The 13,651-nt window shown below is 40.1% G+C and overlaps 2 protein-coding genes across 2 annotated transcripts; both read right to left on the bottom strand.

Annotated features, from left to right (window-relative positions):
* Nucleotides 1-6,933: 6,933 nt before the first annotated feature.
* LOC131703008 (zona pellucida sperm-binding protein 2-like) lies at nucleotides 6,934-8,109 on the bottom strand. Its single transcript, XM_059005887.1, has 5 exons — nucleotides 7,925-8,109; nucleotides 7,695-7,836; nucleotides 7,357-7,450; nucleotides 7,165-7,266; nucleotides 6,934-7,072 (listed from the first exon to the last, which is right to left on the bottom strand). The coding sequence occupies exons 2-5, from the start codon at nucleotides 7,734-7,736 to the stop codon at nucleotides 6,963-6,965; spliced, it is 348 nt and encodes a 115-aa protein (XP_058861870.1). The 5' UTR covers nucleotides 7,737-7,836; nucleotides 7,925-8,109; the 3' UTR covers nucleotides 6,934-6,962.
* A 336-nt stretch (nucleotides 8,110-8,445) lies between these two features.
* On the bottom strand, nucleotides 8,446-12,098 carry LOC131703093 (uncharacterized). The gene is made up of 10 exons (XM_059005960.1): nucleotides 12,022-12,098; nucleotides 11,188-11,358; nucleotides 10,989-11,085; nucleotides 10,675-10,895; nucleotides 10,449-10,599; nucleotides 10,147-10,355; nucleotides 9,931-10,048; nucleotides 9,646-9,845; nucleotides 9,453-9,567; nucleotides 8,446-8,450 (listed from the first exon to the last, which is right to left on the bottom strand). The coding sequence occupies exons 2-10, from the start codon at nucleotides 11,290-11,292 to the stop codon at nucleotides 8,446-8,448; spliced, it is 1,221 nt and encodes a 406-aa protein (XP_058861943.1). The 5' UTR covers nucleotides 11,293-11,358; nucleotides 12,022-12,098.
* Between the last annotated feature and the right edge of the window lie 1,553 nt (nucleotides 12,099-13,651).

The raw sequence follows: 13,651 nt of genomic DNA, 5'->3' as shown, positions 1-13,651 counted from the left end.
GACCTTGCTCTAAAGACTCACTGTGCTGTCTGTATTAACTTGTATTATAACAAGGTCGATTAATGTCAGTGGGCTTGGACAGCATTTAAATACTCCCGCTTCTAGAACATAAAAAAGTTTACAAACAAGAGGAGGCCATTCGGCCCATCTTGCTTATTTGGTTGTTAGTAGCTTATTGATCAGAATCTCATCAAGCAGCTTCTTGAAGGATCCCAGGGTGTCAGCTTCAAAAATATTATTGGGGAGTTGGTTCCAGACCCTCACACTTCTCTGTGTAAAAAAGTGCCTCCTATTTTCTGTTCTGAATTCTTCTTTATCTAATCTCCACGTGTGACCCCTGGTCCTTGTTTCTTTTTTTCAGGCCGAAAAAGTCCCTTGGGTCGACATTGTCAATATCTTTTAGGATTTTGAATGCTTGAATCAGATCGCCGCGTAGTCTTCTTTGTTCGACTGAATAGATTCAATTCTTTTAGCCTGTCTGCATACAACATGCCTTTTAAACCCGGGATAATTTTGGTCACTCTTCTTTGCACTCTTTCTAGAGCAGCAATATCCTTTTTGTAATGTGGTGACCAGAAATGAACACAATATTCTAGGTGAGGTCTTACTAATGCATTGTAAAGTTTCAACATTACTTCCCTTGATTTAAATTCAACACTTCTCACAATATATCCGAGCATCTTGTTGGCCTTTTTTATAGCTTCCCCACATTGTCTAGATGAAGACATTTCTGAGTCAACATAAACTCCTTGGTATTTTTCATAAATTCCTTCTTCAATTTCAGTATTGCTCTATACAGACACAGACCACACTGTAGTGTTTAGATGACTGGATGTGAGGAGCTTTGTGTTAACAATGGGAGAACTGGGCTGACTGGGGAGGTAACTGATGCCTATGTCAATTGTCTTATTACTGTGTTATTACATTATAAACAGCAGTGGTGCTCTGGCTCCCTCTTGTGGTCAGTGTGAATGATGGCAGTGTGTGCAGCTATGCAAGGCACTGATGCCTGTTTCCAGGCTATACAAACACAGAGATGGATTCAATCAAACACTAAGTTCACAGTTTAAAAGAAGAGTGGATTAGTTCTATTTGTATATGTGTTCTAAGCGCTGCACTTCTGTTTCAATAGGTGTCATATTATGATATTTATAATGCACATTTTTATTGCCTGCGTGCAGTACCTTACACTTTTCTGTATTAAATGTCAGTTGCCATGTGTTTGCCCAGTTCTGAATGCTGTCTAGATCATTTTGAATGACCTTTGCTGCTGCAACAGTGTTTGCCACTTCTCCTATTTTTGTGTTGTTGTAAATAACAAGTTTGCTTACTATACCAGAATCTAAATCCTTAGTGTAGATTAGGAATAGCAGAGGACCTAATACTGATCCCTGTGGTACACCACTGGTTACCTCGCTCCATTTTGAGTTTTCTCCTCTAATCTGTTTTCTACATATTAACCACTCCCTAATCCATGTGCATGCATTTCCTTGAATCCCACCTGCATTCAATTTGAGAATTAATCTTTTAGCAGGACTTTGTCAAAAGCTTTCTGAAAATCTAAATAAACCATGCCATATGCTTTGCAATTATCCATTGTCGATGTTGCATCCTCAAAAAAGTCAAGCAGGTTAGTTAGACACGATCTCCCTTTCCTAAAACCATGCTGACTGTCTCCCAGGATACTTTTACCATATAGGTAATTTTCCATTTTGGATCTTATTATAGTTTCCATAAGTTTACATATAATAGAAGTCAGACTTATTGGTCTGTAGTTACCTGGCTCGGTTTTGTCTCCCTTTTTGTGGATCGGTATTACGTTTGCAATTTTCCAGTCTGTCGGTACAACCCCTGTGTCAAGAGACTGTTGCATGATCTTGGTTGGCGGTTTGTAAATAACTTCTTTCATTTCTTTGAGTACTATTGGGAGGATCTCATCCAGCCCAGTGGATTTGTTTATTTGAAGAGCTCCTCGTCCCTTTAACACTTCTGCCTCTGTTATGCTAAAGTTATTTAAAACTGGATAGAAACAGGTTGACATGTGGGGCATGTTGTCCGTGTCCTCCTTTGTAAAAACTTGTGAAAAGTAATCATTTCATATATTTGCTATTTTTTATTTTTTCATCTATGATTTTGCCATTTGTATCTCTTAGACATTTAACCTCCTCTTTGAATGTTCTCTTGCTGTTATAATATTGGAAAAACATTTTGGAATTGGTTTTAGCCCCCTTAGCAATGTTCATTTATATCTATCTCTCTTGGCCTTTCTAACTTCCTTTTTGACTTGTGTTTGCAGTTCCAAATAGGAGTGGCAAACACTGTTGCAGCAGCAGAGGACATTCAAAGTGATCTAGACAGCATTCAGAACTGGGCAGACACAGAAATGTGTAAGGTACTGCACACAGGCAATACATTTCTCCCCCCTTCCTTTCTATATTGGTTAATTGTGGGCTCTATTTTCTTTTTTTAACATCACTGAGTCCCTTATCCCTGTGCAACCACAATGTAGAAACATATAGAGAATGTATGGGAATGGACAATATATATCACTGCTGTTTCTCTTAAAGCGTGTTTATTTATTTCTAATACTGGACCCTGTCTTAATACTGTATTACATTATGAATATGAATATAGCTGAATTATTCATTGTAGATAATACTTAGAATACCAGATACATATTTAGCATTAAAAAGCAATACATGTGATTTATTTAACAGTCGTTCATTATTTTGTGTATCAGCCGCCACACGAAGCTGAACGCAGTGCGGTATACTGTAATGATGCTCCAGTCAGTCTGCCCGGACTGCACCTGAACCATTTTAAAAACACGAAGCCCCTAATAAGCTAAATTGTAAAAATTAGGAAAAAATTGCGCAGATATAACGAAGCTAAATTTGAACTCCTAGCTGGAGCAACGAGAGAGGGCGAAAGGGCGGGCAGAGAAGGAGGGGGAGACGCTGTTAGGCAACCGGCTTGTGAACATTCCGCTCAGCTGAGGAGAGACCGTTAGGATTTAAAAATGCGAACGTTCCGAGCGGCGTTAGGCGCTCCGTTAAATTAACACACCGTTGCTGGTATATTAATTTTGAAGAAAACAATATTTTAACTCAAACAGCACTGTATTAAAAAAAAAATACTTTACTAGAAGTTCCAGAACGTTTTCCAACAAATAAAAGGTGATACGTATTTATAATAAGTATATTTGTTATGATATTAAGACTAAAAAAATGTGCTACAGTTTGGTGTATAATTTATTTATTTATTTATTAAATGTTGTATTTATTTTTTAATATTGTATTGTTTTCACAAAATAACATCCATACATTATCAGTTCATCTGTTAGAGTAATCAAATCACAAATATTACTCGTCAGTAATTCATACACAGACACACTGTGGTAACTTCAAGAAGTTAAAATGTAAGGTTGGATTCAAGTTTAACCAAATAAATAAGTAAATACATTTGTATCTCTTGCTGGTGCCACGGCTTGTCTCTGTATCAATTCACTGATATTTGAGGTTTTGTTTAGTACACACTAGCAGGTGATCTGATAATCTTATTGATGTTATTTTGTGAAAACAATAACACGTTAATACTGTGCTACAAAAAATGACTCGACGTGTTGTAACTTGTGCGGGTGATGTCACGGGTTGTCATGGCAGCGCCGATCATCACGGGAGTGGTTATCAGTGGTTGTCAGAGAAACGCTGGAGTTCCGCTGGCTTCCGAGGTATCCAACCCGAATATCTAAATCATATCTAAAACATATGATTTTAAACCGTTTTGTATAATATTTTCTTTTTCGGGGCTTCGCTAATAGTTTCTTGTTTAGTCTTTGTAGATATTGGACTGGATCATTGTTTCAACGTGCATGTCTGGGTTTTGTCCAGTAGATGGCGCTGCTGCTGCTGTTGTGATGTTTCGTTTAGCAGAATGCAGTTCACGTACCGTGTTACAAACGGGACGGCGCTGCACAGAGCGGTACAAACTGTGCAATTAAAATCTCCGGTAGTACTACAGACGGGCCGTCGATAGTCATCTCTGATTAACCCAACATGAATATAAATACGAACTAAGTCTGTTTCAAAGAGCACTCAGAGTGACGACGCCGGAGAGTCTGATAGCAGGTTTAATAATATGAATGTGCCTGTGTCTGATCGAGTCTTGCATCAAACTCTCCATCCTCTTTATAATATCAACACATTACACCCCCCGTACTACACACGGTGTTTCCAGTGTAGTGAATTCAGTTCCAATAACTCACACACTCAAACATGAAGAGAACAACATGTTGTTAAGTAGCACTTTTTTGTGATGCTAGAACAAGGTATATATAAGGAGTGTTGATAATTTCACCCTAAACTTGCATATTGAAAGTAGCATGTCAAAGCAAGAAGGAATCTAATAAGTAGATTATGCCTGTGTAATCACAACTCAGAGGCAGCCAGACCTATGGCATCACACATGGGACTACAGAAACTGGTACGGGATTCTGGGAATTGTAGTTTGTTTGCAGTTTTACCGTTTTGTGGCTGAACGCTGGAGGCTGCATTAGCCACTGTATTCGATTTTTTTTTTATCTGACGGGAGTAATACAAACTACACTAAGCAAAAATATAAGAGATATATTAATGTTTTATATTTTGCATGTATTTGGATTAATACTTAATATACTTAGTTTTTGTGAACACGATCACCCACAGAACTGTATAATAAAGTTTGTTTCTAGAATTCTGTTATTTGCATGTGTGTGTTTTATAATACGTATACCTGTCAGCACTGAGCTTTCAAAATAAAGGAGACTGCATGGGGCAGGACTCTGAAACAGGCCTTCACGGGCAGAGTTACCATATGACTTCATGCACACTAGAACACACTGGGATAGTTTAGGCTCTTCAACTCACACGCCAAAAGATTGTGGGAAGTGTAGTCCTGCTGTGAACAGTGACCAAGAGGTGTAGAATGTACCACAATGCATTGCAATTGGAAAAGCCTGAATTGTCCCAATAAACAAGCAGTCACATGGTAACCAGAATGCATGCCTGCCACAGGCTTCCCATGGGCCCTAAAGTATGACCAATACAGACAGGAAGGAACTGCACTGCTGGAAATAGTGATTTTAGAACCTGAAATGTTAGCAAAAATAATTGCTTTTGCAAAAACGTATGTAGGAGCTGAACTGGAATTTTGATTATTAAAAAAAAAGGAATTGTCACAGATAGCGGAGTTGGGTGGAGGTGTAAAAATAATCACGTCCAGACAATGGTATGATATGACACAAGTTGTTTTCTTTTCCTTTATTAGTGTCTGCAAACAGTGGTAATCAGGACAACAAACAAAAGAAAATGTCCAAACAAAAGAGAAACGCTAACTGAAATGTGGAGAGACAAAACAAACAAACAATAAAGTAAAATTATCCAGACTCTGGGTGGCTGTCCTTGCCTTTCTGGCCATTCTGGTGTCCACCCTCCTGGTTGGCTGTCTCTCTTTTGAATTAGTTTGTTTATGTCTGTCAAAAAAGTCAGTGAGCATTTGTTTGGTTTTATCCCTCAGTACCTCTCCAATACTCCTTTGTGCTTTCAGATACCACCCTCGACTGCTACAACACGGCCCCCTTTAATGTGCCGCGGAACGCCCCCTAATCAGCAGAACACCAATCAGCAATTGGCATTTTAATCTCCTCCCAATTCTGGGACTTTGCAGGACATTCCGTGTTGTTGCCCTCAACAAAGATGGTGACCGTCCTTTCGGGACTTCCGCCCCAAAGGTAGAACTGCCACGTCACACCATCTCTGTTGGGGCCTTCTAGGCTGGCTCACAGCCCCCTGGGAGGATGGCTTACAGCACGGGATCACTTTATCTCGTCACAGGAATGTATTCTTATTTTAGTTAGGTATGTATAGTTATTATGGTTTATGGATTGGTATGTGCTCCTTTTCTATGCACTGCACCCTCAAGTGGTAGTTTTCTTTATAGCTAATGAATTATAGAATTCAGTGTGGAAAGTAAACAATAAAGAACACAGATGACACAGTGAGGAGGAACAGCAGCAAATACAGTTCAACTGAAGACAATTAGTTTGTACTTTTGAAAGGAGTTCCTGGTATGGAACATATTGCTGTATTGGAAGGATTTTCCACTAGTTTTATTATTGGATGCAAGTTAATAAAAGCTTACTGTATTCTGAAGATTGGGAAGTTTACACACCTGGAATTATTCTAGAAGTTAAGAGCTGGAAGTGCTGCACAGTGACTGTATGATGAGTCGTAATGTAGAGGATACCTAGCCTACAAAAACAAACGGGAAAATTATTTATGAAGCCACCACAATATAAATTTAAAAGAGACAAGAGAATCTGTCAGGGAGAAGGGCCCAACATAAGGGAAAGTGGACAAGCCTGGCTTTGGTGGACAGCTTTTAACTTTACACCAGCTTTTGTTTTCAAATGAACCCCCCTCCTCCATTACTATTTCTACACACGATGCTTCAAAATAATTAACAGTTAAACATATATTCTTAAATCAGTGAAGCAGGGCTCTAGTTTATTTCTTGTTGAAGCCTGGTTCAAGACAATGTATAAATTGTATACTGAAATAGAATTTATATGAAAATTGTTACCCAATACATATTTAATAAAAGGGACAAATGAGGGGGTGGGTTTCTTCCATAAATTTTATCATGCTAAATAACTGAAGGTATAGTAATTGCCCTGTTACTGTTAAATATAAAAATAGGGTTACAGCTCATTGGAGGAGGAAAGTCTTTGCCCCCGGGTTCACACAGTGAATTAGTGAAGGGTCCTTGAGTAACACACCATATTGAGAATGGCCTGATCAGGGCAAATCAAAGCATTTGATACTGCAAGGAGGAGGAAATCCCATTGACATGGCCATTCTGACATATCAAGTGTAGAATTAATCAAGCACAAAAAAATAAGCTTTTACAAGCAAGATTGTTATTTATCAATACACACTTTTTGGCAGTTTCCAGAAAGATACAACTCCAGCTATGAAGATAACCACTGAACACACACCCATTGCAGCTCCCAGAAGGGACCACACATTGAATTGGGCTGCAAGAGAAGAAAGTAATAGTTAGAGGAATATAAAGAGAGATAGTTATATTTTACTTGAACTGCAATTGTGTTCACATCATGCATATTACCGCTTCTAGGCATAAAGTGAAGGGATCCATCTCTCTTCAGCTCAATTGGGCCAGAAGACACAAACGCCTTTGCACCACCATCCATCCCTTCAGCACTGCGACCTACAGGAGGAATTAGGAGTCCATCAAAACAAATGGACAAAAATGCATGCAAAATGTCGTCCCCCCCCCCCTCTCAAGCAGAGCTCTTACCAAGCCTCTGTTTCCCTGGAATGCACCGTCTGCTACAGAGGCTGTCTGATGGCCGGTTTGAATCACATATCACAACACTGCAGTGGAAGTAAATCTGAAAGACAGCACACCTTGTCAAGTAAAACAAGCATCAATAGATCAGGCAGTACCATCATCCAATGAGGATTACTGAATTGAAAAACACATATATTGCATCATAAGTGTTTCTTGCAAAAGTGCAGTTACATGTTTTCATTCCAACTCACTAAAGATTTGAGAACAGTGACTATTCGTTGCTTGCAAAGCAATCCAAACCATGCATTGTGGTACAAGATCCCCATCCCAACACTCCACTTTACCTGTCCTTTCATTGCATCCCGGCCGCTTGTGAAGGAAAACATTTTCACTTCAAACCTCTTCAGATGGGAAGGGAACAGCACTCTTGCATTGCTGGAGACTGGGTGAAAGATGGTCAAGTACTCATCTGCAGAGTTCTCACAGCTAGAAAGAGAAAGTAGGTCAGGAGCACATCAGCCACAACTCCAATTCCTAGGTTTTGTAACAGCAATATCATATTCCAGCATCTTACCTGTCCACAACAACATCCCACTTTGGAGAGCTATTCCTGTCAACAGAATAGGTTGCCCAGCAGTTCTCCAAAAACAATTCAGCCTGTGGATCCCTGCTGTACAGGAGCTCTACCTCAAAATACAAGGGTCTTCGCAAGTACTTCACAACAGGGTAATCCCGAGCTCCATAGAAGTCATTGTAGGTTGAATCTGCAGAGATGCAAGGGAGAATTTTATAGGTGGAAACACACTACTAGAGCATCTATATTATTTCAATTGCCAAGTCCTACCCAATGCAAGCCGCATGATGACTGCAAGGTCCCCCAAGCCAGGCTGGACTACAGGTGCAGGATTATTCTGGTACAAGAACTGTACTACCTTGGTGTCATTGACCAGGTAGTGACAGGCAACTCTCAACCTGGAAAGAGGAGATGGGGGTTAGGAGAGTTTCAGGCTCAACCACAAGGATACTCAATTTGATTGCAATCCTTACCGGTAAGATGTGAACAGCACGTCATTCTCATAAGTCAGGAGGTTGTTGTCAAACTGGAAGAGAAATCACAAAAGGCTCGGGTTGCAATTAACTTGTAGATTTAGTATGGAGCTGCATACCAAGTTACAGACTAGCTAATATGGTACTCAGGATCATCCCCAGCTGTGTACTAATTTTGTACCAATTTCACAATTTAAAAATAAAAAGCGTTGGTTATGAATATTGCAATTTCATAATTGAACACTTTTGGGACCTCATGTTTGTTACAGTTAGTATGACACCACAAGTCTGTCTACAGAAACTGCTAGACTAATTTGGTATTGTTTTAGTAACCTCTAGGAGGGCAACAGCAGTAAATTTTGGATTTGTTGCAAATACACATTTGAATACACAGCTGGCAACTCTTGAGCTGCAATTGGTATTAACTCGTGTACTAGTTTAGTCCCATCCTATGTACTAGCCACGGGATCTTCCCCAGTTAGTACACTCCTTCCAGCTCACTGCTATTGACCCAAAAGTTCTATAGGCAGCACATGCAATGCCATAACCAAGAGACATGTGTCGCAGCACCTTTGTCAACTGGACAAGCAGTTAAATACAAAAAGGTGGCATCCTTCAGACGTACACAATTCATGCAAGTAATTCAGCTGATAGAAACACTGGTCACCATGGCTCCCCAGAGTGATCCAGGGTTGTTGGTCAACTTGTCAATATGTTGAACCTCCTCAAAATATGGTTTTAAAAATGTGTCAATACTAACCCGTCTAGTTGTTCCACAGGAGTTGACATTGAAGTAGAAAACCGCATTGATAGCATCAGACTGAAGAGGCCGGCAACTCTGATCCCTTAGAGTTAGTTGACTTGGAGACAAGCTGGGGACAGATTCCACTTTCACAGCGAGAGCTGCCATAGTTCCATTGGTGAAGCAATCTGAAACACAGCATTTGGATCCAGGTTAAGGAAACAGATTATAGCTTCAATACCACTCCATGCAACCTTTGGCCAATCTCAAAAGCAGCTATTCTAAAAAAATGCTTGGTCTGCAGGAGAGTTACCAATCATCTTTGTAGGGAAACTGCAGGACAGAGAAAAGTCAGCCACCACAACCATGGTCCCAACATCCTTCAAGGTCAAGTCAAGCCTGCTTCTGATGCCCGAAGAACTGATCACCTACAGGAGACAATACATCAGGTCAGTAATGTGGTGAACCCAAGACAACTAAAAACACATTAAAGTTCCATCACTTACTTCATATGTGGCATCAACTGAATTGTATGGCACAGTCATCCAGAAATTGGTAGCATTGGCATTATACTTGTACAGGGCAAGCAGACTTCCACCAAGTTCTCTTGAGCCCACAAAAGGAACCCAGTTGCGACCCATGTTGCCATATGTTACCATGGTATAGAATGCAGCACCATCACAGTAGCCAGTTACTGTAGGTAGAACTGCAAGAGGAAAAGCAGTTGTCAGGGCAATGGACTGGATTGTCAGAAAAGAGTAGTTGTAGACCACAAACAGTCAGGCACTTACTGATGTCTTTGAGAATGGCTTCAACTACAGCAGGATGAGTAAAGGGTGTATTCTCTGGCACTATATTCAGCAAGTAGGTCAGGGGCAGAATGTAGGTTCTGGTGTCTGGAGGAGTTACCTGAAAGAAACATGGGTTTGTAGGATTACACCCAAAGTCAGACAGCAAGCAAGTGTTTTCAAAATGGCAATTGGATGGTTGAACAGGTGGGATGTTACCTTTTGCTTCACATTGGGGTCCTCAAATGGCACCTGGAGAGTGTAAGTCTTGGATCCATTGGGAAAGACATGCTCCTGGACATTATAACCTTTTAGGTTGGCTTCTGGCACAGTTAACGTCTCTGGTCCAACTATAATTTTGACCAGCTCCACATCAGGCAGGAATGTCCCCAGGGTCACATTGAACACTCTGGCTTTAGGAACAGTGTCTGAAATTAAAGCACGCAGTTAAATGAAGGCTATGAAGTGGAGCACTGCAACAAATCCCTTTGATTTACTGCATGTGGACAAGTTCTACATACTGTTTGTGACAACTGGTGGCCGAGGCATGAAAGGAGTGGTTATTGGATGAAGTACTGTGTACTTGGTCTTCTCAGGCCCATCTTGCCAGGTATGCTCCAGCATTGGTTCAATAGAGTAAGAGATCACATAGGTGTTGTCCACTACATGGCTCTGAAAGCACAGAAGCATCTTAGGAAGCAAGCTTTAAAATGAGAAGGATTTAGAAGATATTGAACGTCTACATACCTTGTAATATCCACCATCAGCTCCCACAGGAATTTTTACAGTGATTAGCTGGGGACCGACATCCAGTTTATAATCTCTATTATGAATCGTTGCAGGGTCAAGCTTGCGGCCATCAACTCCCATTTGAACATCAAGGGTAGTAATTTGTGGCGTCGGAACAAGGGGAGGTAGAACACGGGGAACATTCCATGTAATCATCTGTTCTGTGAAGGCTGTTCCATCTGACAGAAAGGAACACCATAGACTTGGTATAGAAAACACACTTAAACCTAGAACAGTTCTTGAGCACCGTTGCCCTCCATAATCTTACTCACCAGTAGGACATGTAACTGCAGTGTCCACCATCATGACCATCCATCTTTGCTTATAAAAGGTGGTTGATCTTAGCACAGCCATTGGTACAGTTTGGATCTGTTGGAGGGGAAGGGGAACTTTTACTAAAATAAAAGACTAAATCTACCTTCATTGTCTGAATATACTGTACTACACAACAATGAAGCCTAGACTACTTACCACCTGAGGCTGGCTTTCTGTGGAGTTGTATGCAGCTCTAACCAGAATTCGAGTTGGTGTAGTGTTTATGCCATAGCCATTTGTCATGGCCTGAGCAACAGTCATGGTTGTCTTTCTATTTGCTGGGAGATGGAACACAATTTTCCAGATGCTGTTGTCAGCAGCAGTTGCCTAGCAAAGAGAAAACCCCATTAGAATAGGGAGTTTGAACACAAAGCATCCCCAGTCTAAAGGATTTGTCACAGCATATGGCTTGTTTAATAAAACATGAACTAAAACTGAAGGGTGAAATGTATCACTGAAACCGTTATATGATCAAACGTCTCTAATGGAACAGAGAATCCTCAAATACAACTGCGTACGAAAGAGCCTATGTGAAAGCATGTGGTCTGGATCGGATACAGGCAGAGTTTGTAGCCACTCATTTGTACTGGACCTTAATATCAGTGTACCAAACTTTAGGATAATACTTGAAATTGCTCCTATACAGCAGACTTCAAAAAGGTATATCAGGACACATTTATCATGAAGGGTTTATAACCCTGCACATATGAAGCCACTACCTAAGTGGTTGAAATACAAAGCTTACACACTGACAAGAAAGTGTTAACTTCACCACAATCATGTTTTACCACAACAAATCACAGAATACGTATACAAAGCCAATGCCTTAAATGTTACACAATTCCAATATGACCACCCTCTTGGGAGACAGGTTAAAGTTAAGGGGGCCGTTAGATTTTGCTTCAACTAGATGAGACAGTAGAGTAGACTTTCAATTAGGCAAGACCAAGGGGATGTGAATGAAGCAAATGCAAAGTCACATGATTCTACCTCAGGGTATGCAAGGGACCAATCAGGATCATCTTGAACAAAGTTTGGCTCAATAAGTGGCACCCCTCTTCTCACAGAAACCTAAAGAGAATTCACATTAGTCATGAGTGAAGCACTTCTGTAATGACAATTAAAATACCCACACAACCCAACAAGTTATACTGAACAGCATTATCACATCCCGATAGCCCTTACCTCCATGTAGTTTCTTTCACACAGAATCTCCCTCTCTGCCCATGGAGAATAGCGGCATGTCATGCTCTGAACATAGGAGGAAGCTGAAGTCATAGCACTGTTTGAGAAGACACTGATTTGTACTGTCAGCTTGTAGGTCTCATCATTCTGGAAACAAAGGCTAAAGTTAGTCCCAGCATGTCACCATTAGAAACACGTTTAAAAAGAAATATAATTAAAACTCACTGTGTTCTGAGCAAAGCAGCTCACCACAGAAGCAAGGAACTTGGCATTTCCCAAGAAGTCAACGGTTAAGCTATATCCACACTGTGCGGCCAGTCTTGGAGAGAGGGACACAAGCGCCCCCTTATTGTCTATGGAAAATAAATTAAGTTGGCCTTTTAAGAAACTGTACACGTGATCAAGCAAGGTAGAGATATAACAAAGTGAACACCCCCACCGCCACGTTCCATAAGCAATTTTGTAAAAACGAGTTATATTAATAGAATTATGCGCCCATTCGGAACAGTATGTTTAGAGTAAATAATTTATATTTCGGCGCACTTGCAGTCAACAAATCTGACTAAGGTTGTAGCAGCACAGGTCTATTTAGGGTGATCAGCAACATGCTTTTAAAGTTAACGCAAGAGTTTCATACACTGCATTTGAAAAAAACGAAGCCTTACAGCGCAGGAGTACTCTGTTCTTAATTCAGGTTATTACATTACGACTCAACAGGCTTTATACATCAAAAGCTTTCCATTCAAGAAAATTGATCACTCACCAATCACATTGATACGAAAATACTTTCCAACAAAAGACTTATCCAACATCATCATCATAACACTCCCTTGACATTCTGTCCTCACCGAGCCTGCAGAAGACAACGATACATGAAAACACACAACCGGCAAATAAACAGCAAGCTAAAAGAACAGATGTGCTGAAGCGACCGTTATCGTACCTAGAGGCGGGTTCTGCGTCCAAACTTCAGTGACTAACACTGCTAACAGCAATGTTATTCTGCATTGGAAGAAAAAAAACACGCAAGTGAGACACACACAATAAAATGAACGTTTCTAAAGTAGAGAATAGATCAACAATTACCCAAATCTAAGACAACACGGCATCATTAAATCCAAGGCAGCCCCAACCGTGAACTTCTTTCACCGTTATAAAGAACCAATAATAAAAACAAACCCGTCAGTAGTTAAGTTTGGTGTTCCTTAGAGCCCAATGGGTTTATAAAGAGGTTCAGGTGCTAATGGGAGCTAATTAGCTGCAATTGATGCGCGCACCTCTTTCATATTAGTCCTCTAATTTTCAATCAGTACGTTAATTAAAATAAATAATAATAATAATAATAATAATAATAATAATAATAATAATAATAATAATAATAATAATAACCCATTTAGAAGATTGTACTTTGAATTTAAGTTTGGCAGAAGTACGT

This window comes from Acipenser ruthenus, chromosome 32 (assembly GCF_902713425.1).
Source record: "Acipenser ruthenus chromosome 32, fAciRut3.2 maternal haplotype, whole genome shotgun sequence".
Classification (NCBI taxonomy): Eukaryota; Metazoa; Chordata; class Actinopteri; order Acipenseriformes; family Acipenseridae; genus Acipenser; species Acipenser ruthenus.
This window is presented reverse-complemented; position numbering and strand designations above follow the sequence as displayed.

Bases quoted from the DNA above. Each gene is read 5' to 3' on its own strand.
- LOC131703093 (XM_059005960.1), bottom strand. From the start codon at position 11,292: ATGACTGTTGCTCAGGCCATGACAAATGGCTATGGCATAAACACTACA. The intron at 10,600-10,674 runs GTATGTAGACGT...CTGTGCTTTCAG, and splicing joins CTGATGGTGGATATTACAAG to AGCCATGTAGTGGACAACAC. The intron at 10,356-10,448 runs GTATGTAGAACT...CTTTAATTTCAG, and splicing joins GCCACCAGTTGTCACAAACA to ACACTGTTCCTAAAGCCAGA.
- LOC131703008 (XM_059005887.1), bottom strand. From the start codon at position 7,736: ATGTTTTCCTTCACAAGCGGCCGGGATGCAATGAAAGGACAG. The intron at 7,451-7,694 runs GTAAAGTGGAGT...GCTGTCTTTCAG, and splicing joins GGGATGCAATGAAAGGACAG to ATTTACTTCCACTGCAGTGT. The intron at 7,267-7,356 runs GTAAGAGCTCTG...TTCCTCCTGTAG, and splicing joins TCCAGGGAAACAGAGGCTTG to GTCGCAGTGCTGAAGGGATG.